This window comes from Peromyscus eremicus, chromosome 1 (genome assembly GCF_949786415.1).
Source record: "Peromyscus eremicus chromosome 1, PerEre_H2_v1, whole genome shotgun sequence".
NCBI lineage: Eukaryota > Metazoa > Chordata > Mammalia > Rodentia > Cricetidae > Peromyscus > Peromyscus eremicus.
Genome location: NC_081416.1, coordinates 114002260 through 114029298, shown reverse-complemented (window position 1 = coordinate 114029298; position 27039 = coordinate 114002260). Strand labels below are relative to the sequence as shown.

The window sequence follows — 27039 nt, the reverse complement described above, 5'->3', positions numbered from 1 at the left end:
CTGCCCACCCCACCTGGAGTCTAATCAATCTGGAGTCTCTCAATCTGACCTTTGTATTATCCCACTAGCCCCACACACTTCTCCCAGAATTCCCTTCTCTAGTCCAATATGTATCCTGGCACTCAGCACCTTTCTGAATCATAAGAACACAATGTCTGCTCTGACTTATCTCCGATGGTTCCTTCACCACAAACTTCTGTCTGTGCCAAAACTCTTGCGAACACCTCTCCACTCTTCTCCCTTCCCCATACCCACGCTCGCTGCCCACTGTGGCTGACACCACCTGCCCCATGTGGCTAAGCCTCCTCTCATCTCTCCTTTCCCTCCATCTCAGACCTTACATTGTAGCCAGACTGACAATCCTCTAAATGTAAGTCTGACACTTAAAGTCCTTCGGTGGTGCCTCCCAAACCTAGTGTTGAGTCCAAAGCTTTCAGGTAGTGTCTGTGGCAACCAATGGTATCTTATTATCACTATACTATCTCTATAAACATTGGGAGTGGTCTTTGTGAGGTTCTCTGATAGGTCCATAGTTAAATTCAATTTGTGGGCTGAGTTGAAGGAAGAAAACAATTAAAGTAAGACCTAAAAGCGAAAATCGCATTCACTGGCCAGTGCAGGAAATGATACAATAATCTTAGATTTTATGAAATAAGCCTGAGCTACTAGCAGTGTGTTAAACAGAACTGAGAACTGCCGGTTGCCCAGCAACAAGATCTGAGAACAAGAGGTATGCATTGATATGTATGACTTCATTTTGGAGCCCTCAAGGATACAGAGGTGAGGGAATGCCATCTTGTGAAAAGAGAATGACACATCCCTAGGCCCTATCTGTGGGCCCAAGTTCATCTTATCCCCAAGGAAAGGGGATAACAGGATCACTCGGTTAGGCCTGGGACTGTAGTGTCTCTGAGCGTCCATAACTGCTGGGAGCCAGGCAGCTGGAGTAAGGAAATCTACCTCTACATATGTGGAGAAGGGTCAAGGGCTCTGCAGCAAGCACAGCTGGGGTGCAGCAAGAGGTGACATCTCTGCTGGACCAAGAAGACCTAGGGATTTGCCTCAGGAGACAAGTGAGGAAATCAAGGACAAAGAGGGAGGTACAGCTAGCTGTGTGTTGACTTGGGTCTTTTCCAGCTCTGCTGCAAAGGGGCCTCGAGAGTTTCCTCAGAGCAGTGGGGTGTCACCCGTCCTGATTAACGCACAGAAAGGGAGGCACTTCAGAGTCTCCCACCAACCACTGTGTCATTCTTTTATGACCTGAAGGTTAAGGTCCCACAGGATGGTATGAAAGCGTGTGATGAAGAGGGGTCCCTAAATAGACGTCTCAATGAATACATGTAGGAACCCCAGAACCCAAGACACTGAAGGCAGGACTGACCGAGAGGAGTCTGAGTGCCTCTCATGGCCTCTGACACAGGGGGAAGGGGTCCTAGGAAGACCTGGTCCTGCGAGTATAAGACACAGAAAGTGTGGTGTGTAACTCTGACTTTTGATGATAGCTTGGCAATGTCAGCCGTCCACATGCTGAAATAATCCCTGAGATGCCACTTCCCACTGGTGGCAGCTGATGCCAGCTGCAGCACAGGAACATCCTGGGACATTAAAGAAGGATGCCATTCTGTGCTGCCCAGTGTTGTGAGAAGACATGGGCATCACTTTGAGGGTGAGCCTGTAGACTAGTTGTGCCATCAGGATGCTGGCACTTGGAAGGATGGATGACACTGGGTCCTGGTGTGCTTTAGGGAGGTTTGTGTTTTTCTCTGGTGTGTGATCAGAGTCTTCGAGAGAAAGAGAGTTCATCCCTGTCTGCTGGTAGGACCTGTGAGTTGATAATGGAATTCAAGAGGGAACAGAAGTCAAGCCCAGTGCCAGCAAGTGAAGGCAGCTTCCTTAGGCTATACTGGGGAAGGAGCCAAGCTCTATATTTCCTTGAGAAAAGCTGGGAATTCTCACTAGACTCGCATCAGAGGACAGAGATCATGGTGCTGCATCTGCCCAGACTGTGAATCAACTAATAAGGATGGGGACTGACTTGCATCATAGTCTCCACACTTTTCAAGGCCTTGCCCACTGAGACTGTTATGGACTGACTGTGAGCATGGGGGCAGGAAATGGGAGAGGCCTTAGAGTGTACCTTACCAAGGCTGGCAGCAGACATCTGACCTTCCCCTGGGTGGTTAAGTGGAAGGTAGGGAGTGGACTTGCTTGTCTCCCCATCTCTGGGCAACTCGGATGTACCCACAGGTCCATCAGCCATGGATTACTTCAAGTACCCTATTGTATTGAAGTCAGTGGCCTCTGGGGTCTCATGAACCCAGCCCTGTAAGTAACAGCACATGTTGGAAGTACATCCCATCTCTCTCTTATTTTTAAGGCACAGAGGAAAAGGAGGTGGTTGAGAGAAGCCAAGGTTTGAACTTGACTGTGTAACATGTGACTCACTGGCAGGTTCAGAGTGTTACACAGCATGGGGTCACTGCCTCCTCACACTCAGGCCCAGTGAGCTCCGTGTCCCTCCGCTGTTGTTTCATCACTGACTGTGATATGCAAAATGTCAAGCAAACGTCACTCCGTGTTTCTCTTCCTCTTTTTGTCCCGAGACCCAGCAACACTTTCCCGAGGTTAACATGCTTGTGGTATGTAGTCTCGAGGGGAACTTTGACATAGAGGACTCAATGTCATTGTTTCCTTCTACAGAAAGGTTGTGTGTGGCAAGGGCAGGCTTTGGCAGAGAGGGGGAGGGGGCGTTTCTGAGGTTAGCTCCTTTCCAGGAACAGAGCACTCCTTGCTATTAAGGTACATCTTTAGAAACCAGGACACCTAAAATAGGTCCAGTCTACACAGGAAGAGATAACCCATGCTTTATTGGTGAAGCTCACATTTTGTTTTGACAGGAAATTTCAAGGTCATTAATGGGTTAAAAAATGTGTTCTCATCTCATTTCTCATGCTGCAGTTGAAGATGAAGCTGGGACATAGATGAGCCTGGTCTCAAAGGTAAACGTTTATGGGGCGAGGAGATATGTACTGTGGACTTGAAGATGCTGGGAATCCCTGGACAGGAACGAGGCATGGATCCCTCCTGCGTTTGTAGAGAACACTGCTTCATTCACAGCTATCATTTTGGTTATGGGTAAAAAGAACCAAAAGGACCTGTATGGAGAAAAGTAAACAGCCAGCCCAGCGAGCTGTATGGACATCACACTTCTCAAAACTGCTTCAAACAACCAAGGCTGTCAGTTCAAATGTGGAGTATGAATACAGTAGACAGGCACTTATCACCTGCCCCACGTTTCTCAGATCAGCAGTAACCAAGAAGGAGGTCTGAGTGAGAGGGGCATCAAGGCCAGCCCTGCTGGGAGAAGATGGTACAGATGGGAAGTATGGTGGGAACGGGAGAATGGCACCTTCCTTCAGCACACTTCTAAGGGTGCTACAATCCTCAAACAAAACAAACCGAAAGGATGGGAAGTCACGGTTCTACCTATACCACCAGTACTAGTGACCCGGGAGCTTTCCTTCAAGGCAGACTCCCCAGCCAGCCCCACAGAGCCAGCTAAAGATGCCTTCACACAGTCAGTAGCTTGATTGTGGGGACCTTGAAAGCAACCTCAAACAGGCTACACATTTCTTGTATTTCTCCTAATTTTCCTTAGTAGAAAAAAAAATGGTTCATGTTGATAACTGTCTCTAAACTTGAGCCCTAGGATTTGTTTGTTTGTTTGTATGTTTGTTTTTTAAGGGAGTCCATTAAAGTTAGTGGTCACTGTTTAACTTAAAAGCAAACAGGATTAAGAACTAGTTACTTAACCCCCGCCACCACCTTCTTTTGCTCTGCTTTTTGAAGACAGGGTATTGCTGTATAGCTCAAGTTTGCCTTGAATTTGCCATCCTCCTGCCCCACACTCCCATGTGCTGACATTTCAGGCATGGACCACTAGGCCAGGCTTGGGACATATCAGGATTACTAATAGCTGCCTGGCACTAGGCCAAACACTGGCACTAAGCAAGTCATACACAAGATGGTCAAAGTATAGACAATGGGTTGGTTAATGACAAGAGGCACTAAATGCCTATGTATGCCAGTCACGTGACTGCTGGTTACTGGCTTAAGAAAGGTAAAATAAACTCACCTCGAAAATTTACTGGGACCTTCACCATCTTCATCATCGAAGTCCATTCTGAAAGGTCAAAGCGACAAGTGAGCACTGGTTATAATTTTCAGAAGACTGTAATTAGTGATATGAGCTGTGGGAGCAAGGGAACCTTCACACCATTACATTGCTATGTAATGCTTCCGACCTTTGGCGATATTAGAACAGTTTCCTACAGTCCCAGGAAGGAAAACAAAAGTCCCAGATGGAAGGTCTCCAGTACGCACTCTGTTAGCTTTCTGGTCAGAAGCAGGAACGCTCAGTATCAGCTTGTCCCACCAAAGAATGGCTCAGTCTATGCTGGAGCAAAGACATCAATGTTTCTTGTCTCCCATTGTCTCTGGGAGGGGCTTATGGTCCCCTCCACAACGTGTATTCCATATCAATACTTCATTTCTCAAGTTTATGGTTTATTGCTCAAGGGATTTGAATACAGCAAGTTCAAAGGGTGATGAAGGAATACCAAGGAACAGTGAACTTGTCTGGGAATACCGCTTGTGACCTGGTGAGTCTCCATGAACCGCAGGGCAAAGGTCATACCAGACCATCATCCTGTTACACTTAGGACCCAAAATAAGGCTGTCAAGGAGGAAATGGCCATTTGGTATCAAAACCACTCAAGCAAGCAGCTGTCTGCTCACCAAATTATTCAGACCTCTTCTTCACTGGGCCTCCCCCTGTAAACATCAAACAAGATCTTGAAGAATTCTGGCTTAACTAACATCCCAAATGGTCCTTCTCAAAACCCCACATTCCTCTAATGTCAGCAAATACTTGACCGGAAGATGATAGGGCAGAGAGGAAACTTGACTCTGATCAAGCGTACTCAGAGTTTCTGAAGAAGAAAATGAGACACCTACGGTAAGTGCGGCTCTTGAGTGGGGCATCCTCAGGCCCTGAACTGCCTGGAGGATTTGGTGAGGCATACCCTCACGATCCCAGCAGAAGGGAGGCTAGCTGCCTGGCTGCTACGTCTGAGGAATTCCATGTTCTAGCAGCTTATTGTGAGAATGGAGTGTGCTGGGATACACAGCGAGATTCTGCTCAAACAATAAACAAAGAATGGAGTGAGTGCCAGAAGGACCACAGCTACAGATGCCAGAGCTTCTGGCCCCACACAGGGAGGGTGACCCTCATTCTCTAGTCCATACGGGCCTGGACAATAAGTGACCCAGGAAAGGCACAGGGCATCTAGGTCACCAAGAAGCAGTCACGTTACATATAAAGCGCCATCCTTGTACACATACCCCAAGACGGCCCCAAGTGAGTTGTCTGGTGACCTCTAAGCTGTGCAATAACTTCGGGGACCCAGGAACTACGGTCAGATATGGCAAAATGAAGGGATGAAGGGAGGGAGAACAGGCAGCTTTTTCATGTCCTTGTCCTGGATTATGTACAGTGCAGTCTGAGCTGACACAGTTCTGCCCAGAATTGCCTGATGGGATTCTGCCCTCACCAACTTGGATCCTTGGCCCTCAAAAGTCAGCTGGGAGAAATGGCAGTTGCGATAACAGAAAACCTCTGTACAAAACGTAATGGAGACAGTCGAGAAGAAGGGAAAAGATAGGTAAAAGACCACATGCATGCCACCAGGGAAACAGACAGGCACAGTCCCCACAGCATCTTTATGGAAGCCCAGCATTGGACTGCAGAGCTGTCTACAGGACAAATGGAGTTGAATGTGGGGAGTCTAAATGAAGAAAACTCATTAGTATCCTGTATAATTACTAAGCTACCATCTCACCTTCCTGGAAATTACATGTGGGAAATAACCACAAAAAAAAAAAAAAAAAAAAAAAAAAAAAAAAAAAAGCCAATTGCATTTTGCAGAGCAGCACTGCCACCTAGTGGTTATAAAGCAAAAGATCAACGTTTCTGCCTACATTAAAAAACCCACCATAAATTCTAAAGAACTTGTGCAAGTATTTATCAAAACCTCAAATGGGTGTGAGATGCACAGTTATCTTTAAAATTCCACTCAGTTCAATTTGATATCAAAGTTTCTATAACAATTAGTGTGTGTGTGTCGTCTGTGTGTCTGTGTGTCTGTGTGTTGTGTCTGTGTGTGTGTGTTTGCTCTTGTACTCTTGTGCTTGCCTGTGGAGGTAGAAGACTCTCTCCTTCTACCATAAGGATCCAGTTATCTAAGTTAGGTCAACAGGCTTGGCAGCAAGTGCCTGTACCACTGAGCCATCTCAAGGGCCTCTGACAGGATTGTGATCATCAAACTCCTACAAAACACAGTCGACTAGTCAGCCCTCACTCAGAGCCTAAAGATCAATGAGATGCTTGGGGTGACCAAGGACAGGGCATTCTTGGGATCCACGACTACAGTGCTGAAACAGTCTCAAGCAGGTCAGGATGGTTAGTTACCCTTATTTTAACGATTTTCTTTACCCATTCCCCTCTGGAGCAGATAAACAGGAAGTGAGTTCTGCAGTAAAGGGTCACAGCTTGGACAGATGAGCTGCCGATCAGGCCAACAGAAGGTAGAAGAAAAGATGGCCTTGTCTGGACCCCGAATTTATTGAAGTCCATTGGGAACTTGGAGCCAATATTTCCATATAAAAATTAAAGACCAAGAAATGATGGCTCCCACCTATGCACATGTGCAATCTCACACATGCAGCATGAAGAGAAACTGCACCCACCACCTATGAGTGTGTATGCAATCACACACATGCAGCATGAGAGAAACTGTACCCACCACCTATGAGTGTGTATGCAATCTCACACATGCAGCATGAGAGAAACTGCACCCACTACCTATGAGTGTGTATGCAATCTCACACATGCAGCATGGAGAGAAACTGCACCCACCACCTATGAGTGTGTATGCAATCACACACAGGCGGCATGGAGAGAAACTTTACTCACCACCTATGAGTGTATATGCAATCACACACATGCAGCATGAGAGAAACTGCACCCACCACCTATGAGTGTGTATGCAATCTCACACATGCAGCATGGAGAGAAACTTTACCCACCACCTATGAGTGTGTATGCAATTTCACACACACAGCAGAGGGAGAAACTGCACCTGCCACTTGTGCATGCATGGACTCACACTTGGCAGCAACCATTTGGAAAAGTATAAAGTGGGTCCATCCTAGGAGATAAATCAGGATCCCCATGTGATTGTTGAGATCTTCAGGATCATTCGCTCCACACAAACAGTCTCACTAGCCCCTCAGCAACACACACACACACACACACACACACACACACACACACACACACACCCCACTGCCCCCGAATAAACAAAAGATCTCAAAACAACACCTGCCCCAGGTGCACCTTCGGGTCTCTGCCACCATGTCCAACTTTAAATATGACTACAATAAATACGACTACAATATGCCTTTTCTTCTGCTATAAAAAGTGTGAGTAAATCATCCTTTATTTTACGTCTTTTATGTTTTTCTATTATACTGAAACATCTGGATAATAAGAGAAATCAAAATATGACTGTAAGCCTTATTGTATTCACTCTAGAAGACGCAGCACAGTGAATGAGTGATCTGAAAACACACTTGACCCCACTTTCCTGCCAGTGAGTCAGAACGAGAAGCTTGGAGAGGCATTTCTGAGCATAACTTGAGTGAAAAGGAAGCCATGAGAATCTCACCAGCAGTGCTTTTGAAGGATAACAGCGCAGCATCAAATATGAGTTTTCATGCAGCATTTGCTTTCGCTGCAGCAAACAAAGAGAAAGGTCGTTCCAGTAGGGCTGGCCAAACAGTGGCTACACAGGAGCAACCCTGGGTCCGGCCACAGGTTCCCCAGAACAGAGCAAAGTGACAATGTGTCTGAAAATGTTCTCCCTTCAGAGCCTGGATCTGTTGGCTGATATTACAGCTGAACTACACATTTAAACCTGAGGAACATCCACTTAGAAATACAAATCTCTCTCTCTCTCTCTCTCTCTCTCTCTCTCTCTCTCTCTCTCTCTCTCTCTCCTCTCTCTCTCTCTCTCCTCTCTCTCCACTCTTTCTTTCTTTTCTTCTTTAATTTTTAAGCAGGGCCTCACTGTGTAGCCCAGGCTGGTCCTGAATTCTGGAGCCTCCTCCCTCACTAATGGTGTTTTAGAAGCCCAGCCTGGGATGCACGGCAGCAGCTGATACATTCCCATCCATCCCTATCTGCGGCCTCCACCCTCCATCCCAATGGCTAGCTTCGGAGCAGGCTCAGTTCTTCACTTCACTCATCACTGCCACTTCCTCACAAGGGTTGAAAGAGTTTGCCCCGAGGGAGCCTCCTCCACCCCTTGCTGAGCTCAGGGAGGTCACAACAAGAATGTACGTCAGGTGACTTGCTTCAGCTCATTTCTCCCACACATGTGGAGCTACTTTGGAAAGAATCTGAAACTTCTGAACCTTCACCTTGTGTCCCAGATGCCAGATGGAGAGCAGTGCCCTGCTGAGACCCTCACTGCTCAGCCTGTCAGTGAAGTGGGGAGAAAGCCCAGCCAGTAAGGACTCACCGCACTAGGCCAGGCACACATCCAGGAGGGTCCGAAGTCCTCAGGGGACCAGCTCTATGGGGCTAGGAAGCACTAGAGAGGAACGGATGGCTTTCACGAGCACTTGATACTCCGTAAGAATGACCATCAGTGAGAGAGCTGGGGTAGGAAGGGAATGGGGCAGGGCACAGTAATGCTGTTTTCTTCTCTCCTGACAAGCCATTCTCTTCCATTTCCGTCTCTTCAAGGGTGTCCCACAATCTTAACAGAAGGAGCAGTTGGAGACACCATGCCGGTGACAGTGACAGCCAACAACAGTCGATGCCAGCCACAGCACAAGACCCTGATGATGGAGCTGCCAGCCACAGCTCAAGGCCCTGATGATGGAGCTGCCAAGCCACAGCACAAGGCCCGGATGATGGAGCTGCCAGCCACAGCACAAGGCCCTGATGATGGAGCTGCCAGCCACAGCTCAAGGCCCTGATGATGGAGCTGCCAAGCCACAGCACAAGGCCCTGATGATGGAGCTGCCAGCCACAGCACAAGGCCCGGATGATGGAGCTGCCAGCCACAGCACAAGGCCCTGATGATGGAGCTGCCAGCCACAGCACAAGGCCCGGATGATGGAGCTGCCAGCCACAGCACAAGGCCCTGATGATGGAGCTGCCAGCCACAGCACAAGGCCCTGATGATGGAGCTGCCAGCCACAGCACAAGGCCCTGATGATGGAGCTGCCAGCCACAGCACAAGGCCCTGATGATGGAGCTGCCAGCCACAGCACAAGGCCCTGATGATGGAGCTGCCAGCCACAGCACAAGGCCCTGATGATGGAGCTGCCAGCCACAGCACAAGGCCCTGATGATGGAGCTGCCAGCCACAGCACAAGGCCCGGATGATGGAGCTGCCAGCCACAGCACAAGGCCCGGATGATGGAGCTGCCAGCCACAGCACAAGGCCCTGATGATGGAGCTGCCAGCCACAGCACAAGGCCCTGATGATGGAGCTGCCAGCCACAGCACAAGGCCCGGATGATGGAGCTGCCAGCCACAGCACAAGGCCCGGATGATGGAGCTGCCAGCCACAGCACAAGGCCCGGATGATGGAGCTGCCAGCCACAGCACAAGGCCCTGATGATGGAGCTGCCAGCCACAGCACAAGGCCCTGATGATGGAGCTGCCAGCCACAGCACAAGGCCCTGATGATGGAGCTGCCAGCCACAGCACAAGGCCCTGATGATGGAGCTGCCAGCCACAGCTCAAGGCCCTGATGATGGAGCTGCCAGCCACAGCACAAGGCCCTGATGGAGCTGCCAGCCACAGCACAAGGCCCTGATGATGGAGCTGCCAGCCACAGCACAAGGCCCTGATGATGGAGCTGCCAGCCACAGCACAAGGCCCTGATGATGGAGCTGCCAGCCACAGCACAAGGCCCTGATGATGGAGCTGCCAGCCACAGCTCAAGGCCCTGATGATGGAGCTGCCAGCCACAGCTCAAGGCCCTGATGATGGAGCTGCCAGCCACAGCACAAGGCCCTGATGATGGAGCTGCCAGCCACAGCTCAAGGCCCTGATGATGGAGCTGCCAGCCACAGCTCAAGGCCCTGATGGAGCTGCCAGCCACAGCACAAGGCCCTGATGATGGAGCTGCCAGCCACAACACAAGGCCCTGATGATGGAGCTGCCAGCCACAGCACAAGGCCCTGATGATGGAGCTGCCAACCACAGCTCAAGGCCCTGATGATAGAGCTGCCAGCCACAACTCAAGGCCCTGATGATGGAGCTGCCAGCCACAGCTCAAGGCCCTGATGGAGCTATCTACCTTTTGACACACATAGCCTCCATCAGTGTCTCACAATGGAAGGGACCAGTATCAGGGGAAGAGATGTAAACAGTGCCAGATACAAGAATTACTATGGAAACATGTCTTTAAAAATGGAGTTCCCCTTCTTAGACCCAGCATGAGTCTCTAAGTCATGGGGTCTTATTCCCACCATCTGACAGGAGGAAAGAGCAGGCAGCATACAGACTCCAAGAAAGACGGCAAGGGGAACAGGCTTCCAAGCAAAGGTCCAATTCATTGTCTGCTCTCAGAGAACCCCAGCCTCATCTTATGGCAGGATGTCGGAGGCCATTGCCTACCTACCTTCATCTCTGCCTCCTTTCTTCATAGGTTGCTTCCTCAGCTATACGTGGAATGGAACCCAAGCCTAAGAGTAGCCTACCCAGCGCCCACACTAGCTTCTGGTACCATGGTGCTGTGTGCGTGCGTGTGTGTGTGTGTGTGTGTGTGTGTGTGTGTGTGTGTTTGTATTGGTTTGAATGAAATGTCAATGTCTCCCACAGTCTCACATATTTCAATACTTGGCCCCCAGTTGGTGAGCCTTCTGGGGGAGGCTTAGGAGGTATGGCCATGTGTCACTGAGCTTCAAAGGCCACATGCCATTCCCAGTCTACTCTCTGCTTCTTGTCTGTGGTTTCAGGTGTGAGCTCTCAGCTGCTCTAGTTGCAATGCCTGCCTGCTGCTGGACTTTCCCACTGAGGTGGGGATGGACTCTCATTCCTCAAATAAACCTCTCCTCCTTCCGTAACTTGCCTTGGTCATGGGGTGTCAAAGCAAAAGAGAAGGAACTAAAAGAGTGTGTGCAATGATACAGCCTGGAGGACAGCTGTGGGGAATTCCAGCCACGGTACTAAGTCCACATGAAACTGTCTTAAGTGCAATGACTCCAGGATTGCGTTAGGACTCTACAGGCCAAGGCAGAAAGCTGCCGGGGTGCACACCAGCTCAAACCATGAGGAGACAGAGGCTCACAGACACCCCCAGCACAGGGAGAGCTCATGGGTCTTCAGCATGGGGTGGGAGAAAGCCCTTAGACTAACCTAAAGGGCTCATTGGAGCCTAGTCTGGTCTCTTTGGAAAAAGACAAGGAGGAACAATGGGGTTTCTCACTAAAGAATGTGAGTTAAAATAGCATTTGAAATCATCTGGATTTTTTTTTAATTGGAAAACGGATATTTTAACACTCTACACATTCTTTTATGAAGTTGTACAGCTGAACTCGGTCTACGGTTAGCAGGAACGATGGCTCAGATAGCAGGCAGCTGTACACAAAGCCCCAGAGGCAAGTCACAGTCTTTACCAGGTAGTTATTTGTGGCACCCACTGAGGAGACCCAGCAGCAGCAAACAGAACACTGGCTGCCTCAGTGTCCCCTTGCCTCCGTGCCTCTTTAAACATCACAGGGCTTGGAAGAGGCTCTTGGGATTAAAACGCTGGACCATTCCAACATGGGTCCAGCCCACAGTCTTGGGGCTATGGAAGGTGCGTTCTATTCTCACTGGATAGCTCTAATCATGGGCAGTGTGCGATCAGAAACCAAGCAACATCATGAGACAGCTTATTTATTAATTACTCAACTGAAAAAGAAGGGATCAATGGGGAACAGGGTTGAGCAATACACTGAGCTGGGAAATACCAGCTATGTTCTTCCTTTGGTTGGACTGACGGGTTCTGGGTATAGATGCTAACATCATTCAAAACAAGTAGGTTCCCATTTGGGTTTCATCTGCTCAAAAGTGGTCTGTGACCTATTAGAACCAGTAGAGTCAACAGAGCTTAATACTTATTCTCTTTATTATCTGAGCAATATTCAACATATCTGGCTGGCGCTCGGGTGCTGGATCCTGGCCAAAGGAATTCCTGCACATTCCTAGGACAGATGAGCATTGGAGGGAAGGTTGGAGGGCCCCAGTCAGATCGTTTATAGTTCCTGGCGCTGGATCTGCCAAATGAGGCCGGAATGTTCAGGCAGTTGAGAGTGAACGCCTCCCTTCAGAGAGCTAGCATAACCAAGGCCCAGCAGGCCCCTACAGCACACTCTCCCTACAAGGACAAGCAAACAGAAATCCCCAGCTGGGTGCCAGGACCCAGAAAACTTAGAAGCAAATCATGTGCATGTTTAGGACTCTTGCAAAATCTAAACAGGATGCAAACTGCTGAGCTTTCACTCTCCAGGAGGGGGAAAAAAAAAAAAAAAACAATACTTTTCTAACAGGTCAAGAGCATTGCTCAGCTTTGACTAAGGCTGGTTCCTGGAAACGCTGGGTCTGCTTACCCGGATCGCCGCTTTCCTCCTCGGGCAGGCATGGCCCCTGCCATCCTCACCTGCCCAGTGGCCGCCATGGGGGCAACAGGCAAGGTCACAGATCCAGGGATGTCGGAAGCCATTTCTGCAAGTCAACAGAGACAAGAAGTTTTGTTAATGACAGAAAAACCCAATGACAAGCAAGAAAGCTGTCACACTGCCCCAAGAAAGCCTACCTGGGAGGGAGCCCCGAGGACCTGGTGCTATGGCCACTTGGCTCACTGCCAGTCACTTGACTGGGCCAGTCCTGGGCTCTCTGGCCTCTGCTTTTCACTTCTGGGCAGGACTCCCAACTGAGTGCTCAAGTCAGTGGTTAAGAAGCATGAGAGCAGCTTTGCAGCAGCAGTTAAGGGACTCATGCTTCCCAGTCACCTGGAGGCTGGTGGGCTATCTAGGTGGAAGGGAAAGCCAGAGAGAGACAGAGACAGAGACAGAGAGACAGAGAGAGAGAGACAGAGAGAGAGAGACAGAGAGAGAGAGAGAGAGAGAGAGAGAGAGAGAGAGAGAGAGAGAGAGAGAGAGAGAGAGAGCACGCTAAAGCTAGCACCAACCACAGTGCTTGGGACAAGGCTAAACCTAAGTAACAGTTTGCCTGTAGTAGTACCCACTGACCTCCACCTTGCTTCTACACAGGGCCTAGTCCTCCACCTTCAGTGTGGACTCAGAAACCCTGACTGTCAGAACCCATGGATTCAGGGGCATTGAGAGTCCCCCATTAGGCTTCATTGTGAGGTTGCCTCAGGTGGTGATATATTGTTTGTAATCTAGGAAATAAAGCTTGCCTGAAGATCAGAGGACAGAGCTAGCCACAGAGTTAGCCATAGAGGTCAGGCAGTGGTGGCACACACCTTTAATCTTAGCACTGGGGAGGTAGAGGCAGAGGCAGAGATCCATCTGGATCTCTGTGAGTTCAAGGCTACACTGGGCTACACAAGATTGATCCAGTCTATAAGTGAAACAGAGCCAGGCACTGGTGGCACACACCTTTAATTCCAGCACTTGGGATCACACCCCTTTAATTTCAGCACCAAGAAGTTGAGACAGGAAGTGATATGGCTAGGCAGAGAAAGGAATATAAGGCAGAAGGAGACAGGAACTTGGGCTCTTTCAGGCTGAGGAGCTGGTGAGGTAAGAGGTGGTAGTTGTGGCTTGCTCTGCTTCTCTGATCTTTCAGCTTTCACCCTGATATCTGGTTCCAGGTTTTTACTGTAAGACCAATTAGAATTCGTGCAACAGCCTCACACTGAGGCATCTGGGTATCCCTAGCCAAGGTTTTCCAGGAACAAATACCAATGTAAAGAAAGAGAATGTTGGGCAACAGAAGGGAGTGATTTTTTTTTCCTATTCACCATGGTTAACATATTGTTTCTAATACGCCAGACATCTCTGGAATCTCTTTAACACCAAGTTAGACATCCTTGATTTCAAATCAATCACCCTGTCACAGAGTTTCTTCTTCACACTTTCTGGGCTGTTGGCACCCTGTACTGATTAAGTCCCTGTCAAGATAAACCCCTGGAGCAGCTTCGCTGGCAAGGCTCACTGGTCTTTGGAATGCCTTCTGCTGAGGTCGCTCTTCTAAGCTCAGGCCTTTCTGGGGCAGAAGGGACACAGTGGTCTGTAAGATATACTCCAGCAGAACAGTTGAGGATAAAGTGTGCATCGGGCTCCTCTGAGGACAGAAGGAATGACCACTGAGGGTGCCTTCTGCCTGGTGTTATCACTGTTTTTTCTCTAGGGAGACTAGGAAGTCATGTGACAGTTGTCTCATAGGCTAAAAAACATATTTAAGCCTTTCTACTCAAAACTTTGAAATCTGATAATACTGATAACAATCTTCAATCAGCCCCTCCACTGTGTTCACAAAGTTTTGAGGACTGTGGTGGTCTCGAGTGCATACACTAGGAAGTATACAAGAAAAATCCCTCCCTTGGGCAGTTCCTGGGTTTGAGACTGTGAGGTAGCAGGCACAGCGATGTCCTGACAAGCTCAACATAAGCTGCTTCTGATAGGGTATTAAATGTCTTTCTGAAATAGAAGCAGCTGATACTCCCCAGCTTCTGTTGAGTCTCAAGCTGGGGGTCAGGGCTGTCTAGCAGGCAAGGTGAACCCACAGGTCACAACATTCTAAAGCCAGTTCTCCAGAGTAGTCATCCCTTCCGAGTCTCCAGGATGAAGGGCTCCAGAGGAAACATGGTCGGAAAAGCTGAGCATCGATCTCCTTTATTAAAGATGCCAATGCCCATTACACACGTACTGAGAAATCCTATGTGAAGAAGTTACTTCAGCTTTGATTAATCCAGTGGATAATAAATGTCTAGGACTCCAGAAACAACATTTATTGCCCGCTATACCAGTGCACCATGCAATGTTAGTTTCAGCATGTTAAAGCCAACACCCTCGATGCCTGTGAGTGAAGGAAACATCAGAGTGGAGTTGATCTTGACCATCATCTGCAAATCTCAAAATGTCCGTTGCTCCTCCAGGCCAGTCACTCCCAGCACAGAGAGGCGGGATGTGGCAACCAAAAGGTATAGCAAAGATGATAACCACTAAAGTTTGTTTTAGGAAAACAAAATTTCCAGTTGGGATCCAACTTGCAGAAAGTAAAAGCTCCCCAAACCCTGGCTGGCAAGACAAAGTGGGGGAGGTAATTTTGAAGATCCATTCCTATCTTGAGATGGCTTTGAAAAAGTGTCCCGTTGACCAGTGCATGTCCATCCCATCCCACAATCACCTCAGGATCTCTCTCTCTCTCTCTCTCTCTCTGTTCTCCAGTTCCTCCCTATGAATGCATTTCACTAACAATGACCTACAAAGGGCTAAGAGGAAGATCGAGTTTGCCGTCAATCATTTCCAAATAGCTGCTTGAGCAGGTGCCAATTAACAGAATGACTGGGCCACTATTGGGCACAGTAACGTCTATGAAATGCTCAAATACCTATCTTGTGAAGTCATTTTTTTTTTTTTAAATTAAGAATAATGGACGCCACGAGCCTAACACAATGTCTGGGAAAATAAACATTCAAATAACATAACTAAAGTCATGAATGCAGTGCTAGTAAACAGCTCAGCCGGGTGCTGGGATTTAACTGGGATGAGGTACTGGTTTGAGACAGGCATTCTTTGTGATGAGAGGAAATCTGTTCCTGTGTCCACTTTTCACAATTTAGCTAAGGAATAGATAGTCCATTTTAATCCAATGCCTTGTTAGTAACCAAAATACACTTATAGATATCAAATAAACCAAATGGAAGATGCAATCCTTGAGGCTTGAATTCATGTTAAAGGTTAAATGTTTCCAATGTTGATTTTTTTAGGAGACATCTGCAATAGATTCCAAGAAAATAGAAAGCAGGTCTCTCTCTCCTCTGTGTACACCTGTGTGATCTGCTGGTCTCTCTCCTCTGTGTACATACATGTGATCTGCTGGTCTCTCTCCTCTGTGTACACACATGTGATCTTCTGGTCTCTCTCTCCTCTGTGTACACCTGTGTGGTCTGTAGGTCTCTCTCCTCTGTCTGTGTACACCCATGTGGTCTGCTGGCACCTCCCCTGGTAAATGCCTGCTTCTCAAACCTGGTAGCTGTTCCCTTTAACTGCTGCATAAACAGGCAAAAATTGCAGGATTCTTCTGGCAGATGCTACAGAAATGTTCCTGGCCAGGTTTGAGCCATGGCCTGGTACCAAATACAGCCAAAATGCCCAAACATTAACAAGCAGAGTCACCCTATGGGAGCAGTGTTGATTTGCTCCAGAGTTTCTGAATTTCGCACTTAAACAAGGGGAAAGGAATCCTGGTGATCACACTGTATGGGAAGAAATCACCCCTCAGAGCCAGTAAGAGGACAGTGCAGCCACTGCCACACTCTGCAACTGGGGTCCGCGAAGACAGCCTTCCGGAAGACAACGCAGCGGCATGAATGGAGATGCTAAAGTATCCAGGCCCCACGAGATAGTCTGGGGACTGAGGAGGTATGTGGTATGCAGTGCGGGGTGGTGTGTGTGTGTGTGTGCATGTGTGTGTGTGTGTGTGTGTGTGTGTGTGTACGTAAATGCGTTTGCACGTTTGCATATGTGTGCAAAAGCCAGAGTTTTACATTAGTTGGGTGTGATCCTCAATGGGTTGAATTTTTGAAACAGAGTCTCTCATTGAACCTGGAGCTCATTGATTCAGCTAAGCTGCTGGCAGTGAGACCCAGGGATCCTCCTGTCTCTGTCTCCGAAGTTCTGGGACTACGAAGTGCACCCCCATGCCTGGCTTTTTACATGGTAATTCTGGGGATCTGAACTCCGGCGATCATGCTTGTAATGCAAGCACTTTACCAACTGAGCCATTCCAGCAACCTCACCATGTGCTATTTTAATATTAGTTTAATGATGTGTTAATTCAATGTCACAAACAGAACAGCAAATGTTAAAACTTTTTCATGAGGAACACACAGGAAAGACTGCATATAGCCAGTGAACTGGAGCAATGCATGCAGGGGACAGAGGCCGAGGAAGGGGGCCTTCTCCAACAGGCATGTCCAATGATGAACAGATTGGCTTGGTAACAATGACAGAATTTTGCTCAAGATTTATATTGGGTACTGTCTTCCTGGAACCCTGCCACCTTCCTGTCATGAACTTGACTTCCATCCACCCATGAAGTAGATACAAAGGCATCCCTTGTTGCGGACTGGAGAACTCGGCAGGGAGAGGTGGGTGCCAGGCCACAGAGCTGGAGAGTGGGAGAGCCACTCACTACAGGCCTGTCATCCCCAAGGTACCCAGGCAGAAGTGGGGTGCCCTGCGGACCGCACCCCAGCTACCCAAGAGATGAACTGACACCGAGGACTCTCAACCACAGTCCCAGTAGAAGTTGTGTGGCACACAGGAAATGCCGTGGTTTGGGGCCACTCAATTGAGCTGTGGGGTTATGGGAAGTGACTTAACTCACCAAGCTTCAGAGGCCTCATCTACAAAGTCAGACAAATACCTACATCCCGGAGTTGCCGTGAGGACAGAAAAGAATGGATGATGTCTACCAAAAGAAATGTCCCCTCTCTAATTATTTCTCCCCAGGAAAAGAGTACCTTTCAACAGAGCGCTCTGTGTGTGTGTGTGTGTGTGTGTGTGTGTGTGTGTGTATCTTACACACACACCTAGAGGAGAGTGTTTCATAACTTTTGAGCAAATCGCTTGTCTGCACCTTGATATCCTATCTGTAAAGAGGGAGGAAATAGTGCACATGTCCCGAAGTTATGAGGACCAGAGATACTAAGGCACGTACACACACTCAGATGTGGCACCAGGCACACAGTAAACATGTTCATGCAGTTAAACACGCACAGAGGTGTTAACAAACGTAATCATCTTACCATGAGATTCTTCCCTGCACGACTGTGATTCTTGGCTTTCTGGTCCCGTCTCACAGATGTGCAGGGTGCAGGGAAGGCTACGCTCTGGGACCCTTGTTCCTCCCAAAGTGCTCACCTGGGACTGCTGTCACCAAAGCATGAAAATGGGGACAGCACCAGCCTGGGCTGCCTGAGATGGGCTTCTTCCTGAGTAGAGCTGGCGCAGTCCCTCTATGCTCGCCCTTTGTGCCAGCAGGCAGCTGGCCACATCTGAGGGAGGGTCGGCAGACCAGGCACTGTATTCCTCCAGTGGAGTTGGGTGAAGCAGTGAGCCTCCACTTCCTGCGTCACGACCACTCTTCCCCCCTCCCTTCCAGATTCACACACACTTAAGCACACACGCATACCTCACTTAGACACACCATACAAACCATACAGATGCAGTGTGCACACAAACAACTAGTTGTGGGATCAAGGAAGATACTAATGGGAGAGGTGTATACACACACACACACACACACACACACACACACACACACACACACCATGCACCTTGCCTTGGACCTGGCATGGCCATAGTGCCTGCTCTCAGTCATGGGCAGGGCAGAGACACGGCCCCCGGTTTGGCAGGTTGCTACAGCTCCATACTTCCTTCAGAGGGTTGATGCATGCTGGTGAGGGAACCCAGAAATTTTGGGTGCATCCTTCATCCTGCTCTCAACTCCCATTCCCCATAGGCAGATCAAGCAGAGCCTGGTCAGGCTTCAGCAAGAAGGACATGAGCCTCACACATACAGATGCCACAGTCAGCAAAGAAGGAGTCTGGTGTTGTACAGAAACTCAAATGCATTCCATGATAACAACACCACACGTCAAACACAAACCACCTTAAAACACATGCTGGGGTTTCCATTGTTCAAGGGAAAGTTTAAAGCAGTGGCCAAGCCCCTATGGCTGCCTCTCTGCTCCTCCCACTCACTGGCCCTTCTTCTCTCCTCAGACGTGGTCTCAATACCCCACCAGAGATCTGCGGTTATGCATACAGTGGCCACAGCTGGTAATGGCCAACCGTGACTCTCCTGTTCCTATCCTCTCTGTGGGATCGGTTCCCCAGCCTTACTCAGGCATCCATCCTGCTTCTCAGGAGCCGTATCCCTGGCCACCCACTTTCTGGCCATCCTGCATGTGTCCTTCCAGTGGCTGCTCTTCACCAGGACTCCAGGGCATCCCAGGCAGCCTCGTTTATGCATGTTTCCCGTCGGTGACCTCCTCCAGGTGTGTTACATCAACGCCACCTCTGTGGATCCCTAAGCCTGCTGTCCCAGCTCCAAGTCTGTCTATCTTCTGCTGCTGGCCTGGCTGGTAACGCCCCAGCCTCCTGCACTGCCCTGGCTCTCTTATTAGTGCCCACTCCGCCAGATTGGATAAAACCAGCCATGGCACTCCCGTTCTCCTCTTCTCTTTACCCTTAACGCTGTGTGGAGTCCCTGCCATGACCAACTTGTTCCTGCATGGTCAGGCTGCTGCCACCTCTGCTGTCCACCATTCTGGGCAGGGCACATTTCCCTGTCCGTCCTTACACTATACTCTATCCCCTCCCACCCCAGGACCATTGCACACACTACATCCTTAGGTGAGAAAAGCTCTCATCCTTCTCCTCACCCAGTTAACTCCCTGGTCATTTAGATTCAGCTCCAGGGCCAAGTCTCAAGGAGGCCTGTTTCCAATCAGCCCCTCCCTCCTCAGTGTAGACACCGTCCCACTCTACCTGTATTCCTCCCGAGAGAGAATGAAGGTCACAGGAGTCCAGGTGAGAGACCAGGCTGGCTGGGATGACAGAGCCTCAAAGAGGAAAGATGATGTCACTGTCTCAAAATAATGGTGTGTCAGCCTCAAGGCTCAAAAAGGGAAAACCCAAAAAAACCTTGGTCACCTGATCCTCCTACACTGAATGGGCAGAAAATTCTAGAGAAGGAAGAAAACCACGGCTGGGGTGGCTGGAAGTTGACAAGTACTCTGTCACAGGAGCTTGTGCTGGGACCTGTTGCGAAGAACAAGAGCATCCGTAACCTCTTGTGTCTGTCAACTCCGAGGACACGGGCCCTGAAGAAGCTGGCACTGCCTTGAGTTCCTCCGTCCGTACTCCAGCTAAGGAACCGGATTAAACAGGCACCCTTCCTTTGCTCAGGTTGCTGTCTGTCTGAATCAGAAGGACCATTTCCAAAGCCTATTTTGAGCCACAGGCTGTGATGGAAGCCACAAGGCAGCCAGAGGTTTTTTAAAGGCCCAATCAAGACTGAGCATGAAGCTGGCTGGGCCTTTCACACTGACTGCTGCTAGCAGTGAGAGAGGAAGCCTTGTGCGCTGGGGATGCCAGAGAAGGTTCCAGAAGACTTCCAGAAGGAGGCTACCCCTGGGATAGCCTATCCACGGACTGCAGAAGCACGGCAGACGTTCTCTCCTGAATGCAGCCCTTCCATTGCTCCACAGTGTCCAAGCACACCCCATTTCAGCCACCTTGGAAGGGTGCACCTTCCGGTTCACTTTCAGTCACTGGAACTTTCTGGAAGCCTTTGACCCCCAAATGCCACTCTCAACAGATTCAGTTATCCCCCATGTCCAATATGACTCTCTTGTAATGACCTGTGCTCAGGGTTCCTCATTATAACTGATGGCCAATACAGAAACAGAAATATCAGCACCCCACAGCATTCAACCCCACCTGCAAGGATCCCCCCATCCCCGGGGAACAGAGTTCCCCACTACAGCAGGGTAACTGCCTGCTTGCTAGCTCCTACATAGTGCTGCAACTAAGCTGTGCACACATCAGAACATCAGCCCAGACTAAGTGACGCAGGCTTCACCACAACACATACAGCATCCATGGCCCATGGCGCAGCATCTAGCCACAGACTAGTTCTCATTTCAGATCCAGCCACGCTGTGTCAGATTCCTATAAAACAGAGCAGGCAGGAATAGCCTGGGAAAACGTGAATCTTGAGAGTATGAAGATGAAAGAAGAGGAGGGAATGTGAAAAGACATTCTGTTCTCCTCCTCTCTATTTCATGGAAATCCACAGAGGAGAAAACAGCCCTCGATCTTCACATGGAGAAAACTAACCACATGCAAACTTTCACAATACAAACACATGGAATCTTTTTTATGACCATTCAAATAAATAAAAAGCCAAAAAGGCTCTCTCCATGGGTAGGAGAAGAGGAAGGAGGGCACTAAGCAAAGGAAATGTTCCCTCCACACCCATCTTTCCCAGAGCGATGCTCGTCACAGATAGCACATCAAATGTTCCAGCCCTACCTTCTCAGAGGGTTGAACAAAGGCCTCTCTTCCTTATGAACAACACCTTCTTAGGAGAATATGCTGCCCGTGTAGAAAGAAAATGCCAGAAACCTCTGGGAGCAAGTGCACGGCATTTGTATTCTGCTCAGAAAATGTCATCACAGATCTGTTTACCTTAACTGTGGACCATGATTCAGCCGTGACAACTGTCTTGCATACTGATCAATTTATTTGCAGCAAAATTTCCAGCATTAACTGCTTAGGTTCTGAAAAACTGGATACTTGGATTTCTTGTGCAGCTGCGACACATAAAGGAAAGATCTAGCTTGTAACCAAAACATTTCAGTGGGAGACTGTGAAGGATTTTTCTTGAAGTGTGGGTAAGGGAGGGTCCCTTCCTCCTCCGGATAGAAGGCAGAGCTCACGATTCCTACAGGCCCTCCTCAGGGTGGGATGTTTGTAGCACAATGCACAGAAAAATGATGCTAACAGGGAGCACAGGGCTCTGCATCTAGGTTTTTTGTCAGGTTTTAACCAGCTGTGTGACCCTCTGTAAGACATACCCATGCCACAGGCAGGATGACCCTCTGTAAAACATACCCATGCCACAGGCAAGATGACCCTCTGTAAGACATACCCATCCCACAGGCAGGATGACCCTCTGTAATACATACCCATCCCACAGGCAGGATGACCCTCTGTAAGACATACCCATCCCACAGGCAGGATGACCCTCTGTAAGACATACCCATCCCACAGGCAGGATGACCCTCTGTAAGACATACCCATCTCACAGGCAGGATGACCCTCTGTAAGACATATCCATCCCATAGGCAGAATGACCCTCTGTAAGACATACCCATCCCATAGGCAGAATGACCCCCTGTAAGACATACCCATCCCATAGGGCAGGATGACCCTCTGTAAGACGTACCCATCCCACAGGCAAGATGAGCCTCTGTAAGACATACCCATCCCACAGGCAGGATGACCCTCTGTAAGACATACCCATGCCACAGGCAGGATGAGCCTCTGTAAGACATACCCACCCCACAGGCAGGATGACCCTCTGTAAGACATACCCATCCCACAGGCAGGATGAGCCTCTGTAAGACATACCCATGCCACAGGCAGGATGACCCTCTGTAAGACATACCCATCCCACAGGTAGGATGACCCTCTGTAAGACATACCCATCCCACAGGCAGGATGACCCTCTGTAAGACATACCCATCCCACAGGCAGGATGACCCTCTGTAAGACATACCCATGCCACAGGCAGGATGACCCTCTGTAAGACATACCCATCCCACAGGCAGGATGACCCTCTGTAAGACATACCCATCCCACAGGCAGGATGACCCTCTGTAAGATATACCCATGCCACAGGCAGGATGACCCTCTGTAAGACATACCCATCCCACAGGCAGGATGAGCCTCTGTAAGACATACCCATGCCACAGGCAGGATGACCCTCTGTAAGACATACTCATCCCACAGGCAGGATGAGCCTCTGTAAGACACACCCATGCCATAGGGCAGGAGGTGGCAGAAATGGGAGGGATTTATGATTGGGGCGAGGAAAGGAGGATGGAGCCAAGCCCTGGCAGCAGTCATCTCAGACTAGACACTGAGCTCTCCTAGCAGGGAGGCCTTAGCCTTGGGGACAAGAAACAGGCCATGCAGACTGGGGAGAGGCCCTCCCACCCCAACTAGTAATGGCGGCACTGGGGGGTCCCGTCTCCCCAGCCCCATCGTGCTCTGAAACACTGGTGTCAGCACACAGGTTCCCATCAGTGTTCGTGCCCATAAACTAGCTTCTTTTACCTTCCTTCTGGCTGAAGGGCCAGTGTCTCTGTGCTAAACTGTATTTTTTTATTTAAAAATTTTGTTTCATGCAATATATTCTGATCATGTTTTTCTCCTCCCTCAACTCCTCAGATTCTCTCCACCTCCCTTCCCACACATTTAATGTTCATTCTCTCTCTCTTCAAAAATAAAAAAAAAATGAAAATCAAAACAATCAATAAGACAAAAATACCAAATGAAACCAAATACACACACACACACACACACACACACAGAGTCCATGATGTCTTAGCTACTCTTCGGTAATACGCCTGCCACAGAGTGCAGTTGATATATCTAGTAACACTCCAGTGGAGAAAATGGATTTTTTTCTTTCCTAACACGTTATCAATTGCAAATGGCTTCTTGGTTGGGGTGGGACTTTGTGTCCATTTCTCCTTCTCAGTGTGGGACACTGGTTTGAACCTGTGTGGGACTTGTGTGTGCTGTCACAGTTTCTGTGAGCTCCTGTGTGCATCAGTCCCAATGTGCCTGGAAGAAGCTGTTTCCTCTGGCTTTTTCCTTTTCTCTGGCTCTTACAATTTTCCCACCATCTCTTCTGCATAGATCCCTGAGTGTTGAGAGGAGGGGTTTGATGGACACATTCCACTTGGGGCTCAGTGATCCGAAGTCCCTCACTCTTTGCACATTTGGACTTTATTTTCAAACAACAGAGGTACAGAAAGAGGATCAGAGGTACTGAACAAAGGCCAGGAATCTCAGCACAGTGGGGCATCTGCCCACAAAGGGTCTTACTCCCGAGGCACACCAGACCTCCCAACAGCCAAAGACTTTCAGAGGAAAGCTGGGGCTATTGGCTGCGGAGAAGATGGGCCAGGACACATAGTAGGGAAGGCTTAAAGTGCACAGGACAGATTGCTGCCAAGACGGCCTCCAACCTGACTAAAACCCAGGCTGGGGTTTACCAATGCCTGAGCCTAGTCAATCTGGCCAGGAATGAGGAGAAAGCACAGAGGGTAGGTAGCTTGTGGAAGACAAGGCCTCAAAGGGCCAGGGCCTCAAAGCTCTGCTACTTCACACTCAGAAGTTTAAGAACCTCAAGTGAGGCAGAGCTCAGGTGCTTTGAGGATCAGAACCCATGTGAGGCAGAGTCTGTCAGCCTGAGGACAGTCTTGGAGGAAGTGGAAGAAGTGAAGCCATCTTCAAACACCTGAGGGGACTCCCTGAAGGAACCACAAGAGACCAGTTCTCTACTGTGGAGGTCTCCTCACGATGATGACAAATGTGAAGGGTAAGGACCAGGAGGAGTGACTGGATGCACACAGCCTGCCCAAAGACAGTCTAAGGCTGACCAGAAACCAAATGAGTAAACATGTCTGACATAAAGAGAAAGGCTAATAAATTATGGAATAGCCAGACAGATGAAAGTCATTCTGCCATTAGATAACACGATTCAAAGAATAATCTTACAGGAAAGTGCTAGAGTAAGTAAATAGAGCAGGATGCACCATCTTATGAGTGTATTTGTCAGGGATCCACCAAGTCCAGCTCCAACCACACTATCTGCTCAAAACCTACTGGGCTGCTTTAGCTTCTGAGTCTTGGTTTGAATGTTGAATGTGCCCAAAGGGTCTATATGTGATTCTAGATTTTATTTTCTTTTGTTTAAAAGGAGGGGAACACACCTTCTTCTTCCTGTCCTTTATCTTCACTGACTCCAACAACTCTGGTTACTATCAGTTCTTTCCATTAGCTCACCAGGATCCCTCCACTCTGGACTGGCCCTCTGAGAACGTCATGTCACCTGCTCTTAGATCATCCCTCGTCTGTGGTGTTTGGAGGGGTAGTGGAGACTTAAAGAGGTGGAGACTGGTGGAAGGAAGTTACATCACAGTGGGGGCGTTGATGGGAGTGCTGTGTAGTTTTTTGTCAACCGGACACAAGCTACAGTCATCTGGAAGAAGGAAGTAGAACTGAGACAATGCCTCCACATGTGCAACATGGCATAAACATGCTCCCATTCATGTATTCACACAAATGGGGCTAGGAGAGATGATTCAGCAGCTAAGAGCACTTGTTGCTTTTGTAGAAAGTAGGAGCTAAGGTCCCAACATCCACATCAGGCAGCTCACAACCACATTTAACTCCAGCTCCAGGTCATCTGATGTACTTTCCTGGCCTTCAAGGGCAATTGCATGTATATGTACATATAGACACAGAAACAAAAATTAAAAAATGAACAACAAAGAAACAGTACAACTATTAAGAGAGAAAGGATGAGCTTGCTACCATAACAGACTGTTATGTCCTTTCTAAGCAAAGATGTGTATAGAACCATAGATAGTAATGTAAAGCAGAATAAAAGAAATTACATAATGTATCATAATCTATACCTATGTGGAATTATTTTGTAAACTACCTTAATCATAAACAACCTTTAGGATCTCGTTCCCTTGTTTATTTGCTTAGAGAGTGCATCTCTCAAGGAACTTGGACTTGTCATGTCTTTTCCAGGATAAATTAATAATCATTTGTCATGTTTGTTATGTAAAAGACTCTCAAGGAGTGAGACTTCCAGAATCACACAGCCACACCTATAGCAAATCACTGTCAGCACAGAAATTATTGAGAAGGCAAAGAGAGAAAGAAAAGTAGGATCTATTAGGGAACTATAAAGTAGCTCCAATTTGCCCTGTTCTTCATAAAACTCAGTGGCAAATGCCCATCTGTTAAACATCACAGCTTGTATCCTACTAAGTACAGGAACATCTCACAGGGCAGTGCCAGACTCCACTGCTGCTTACACAGAAATACAGTTTCTGCAATGTGAATACCACTAATAAACGACAGTAAAAACAGTAGCAATACTCTTGCTTGTTACAATGTCAGACTGCCATTCTGTAACTGTAACATCTGGCTTCAGCCTGGATCACGGTCACATTGACTTTGATGCTCCACTACCAGCACTAAGTCAAATTGAATTAATTCAATGCACATTCAATATGTGTTCATGAAAGGAGAAAAAGATATTCTCTCTCTCTCTCTCTCTCTCTCTCTCTCTCTCTCTCTCTCTCTCTCTTTCTCTCCCTCCCTCCCTCCCTCCCTTCTTCTCCCACTCTTTCTGTGTGTGTGTGTGTGTGTGTGTGTGTGTGTGTGTGTGTGCTTGTGCAGTACACTACAACTGGAACAAAGCTAGTATATTAATGTTAAGATTACATGTGATTTTTAGTTCCACTTATTCTCTATTATCTCCAAGTTCTTAATACATAGAATGCAATATTCTTGTAGTTAGGAAACAATGCAAATGATAGGACTGAAAATAAATGAGAGCACCAGGATACTGGAGTCTGGGGGCAGGGGGAATGTCACAGGAGCCAGTAGGTAAGAAATCGTGTAGCCGCCCACAGCTTGAGCTAACTTACTCTCCAGGAAGGGGGTGTGCTGGGAAGATGCAAGTCAGAATTGAAAGACAGAGTGTCTACTGAGTTCCCAAGAGATGCCAAGACTGAGCAGGCTAAGGAGCACGTACAGGGGCTTGTGAAAGCAGCAGTGTTATTCCCATGTTCAAGGGGAAGTGGTGCTTAGTATATGCTGATTAGGATATACTGTAGTAACTGTGTGTGATAAACGGTCTGAATATTCCACAACCCAAATATTCAGGAAACAGAAGGAAAGGGAAGAAAAGACTATCAAGAGAGACGAGGGAGGCGAGGCTCCAGGAAAGACAGATCAGGAGATTCATTAGTTAAGGTCAAGGAGATGCTGCTACCAATTAGAAGTCAGGGCAACAGTAAGAGTACCCAGAAAAGTGTGCCCCACATATTC

The 27039-nt window shown here is 48.4% G+C and overlaps 1 protein-coding gene across 1 annotated transcript in view; it reads right to left on the bottom strand.

The window, feature by feature from the left end:
* Positions 1-27039, bottom strand: part of Arnt2 (aryl hydrocarbon receptor nuclear translocator 2) — a 162282-nt gene that overhangs the window by 102114 nt on the left and 33129 nt on the right. Inside the window, 2 exon segments of the mRNA XM_059271971.1 lie at positions 4136-4183; positions 12736-12850. Coding sequence (XP_059127954.1) covers positions 4136-4183; positions 12736-12850 — 163 coding nt within the window.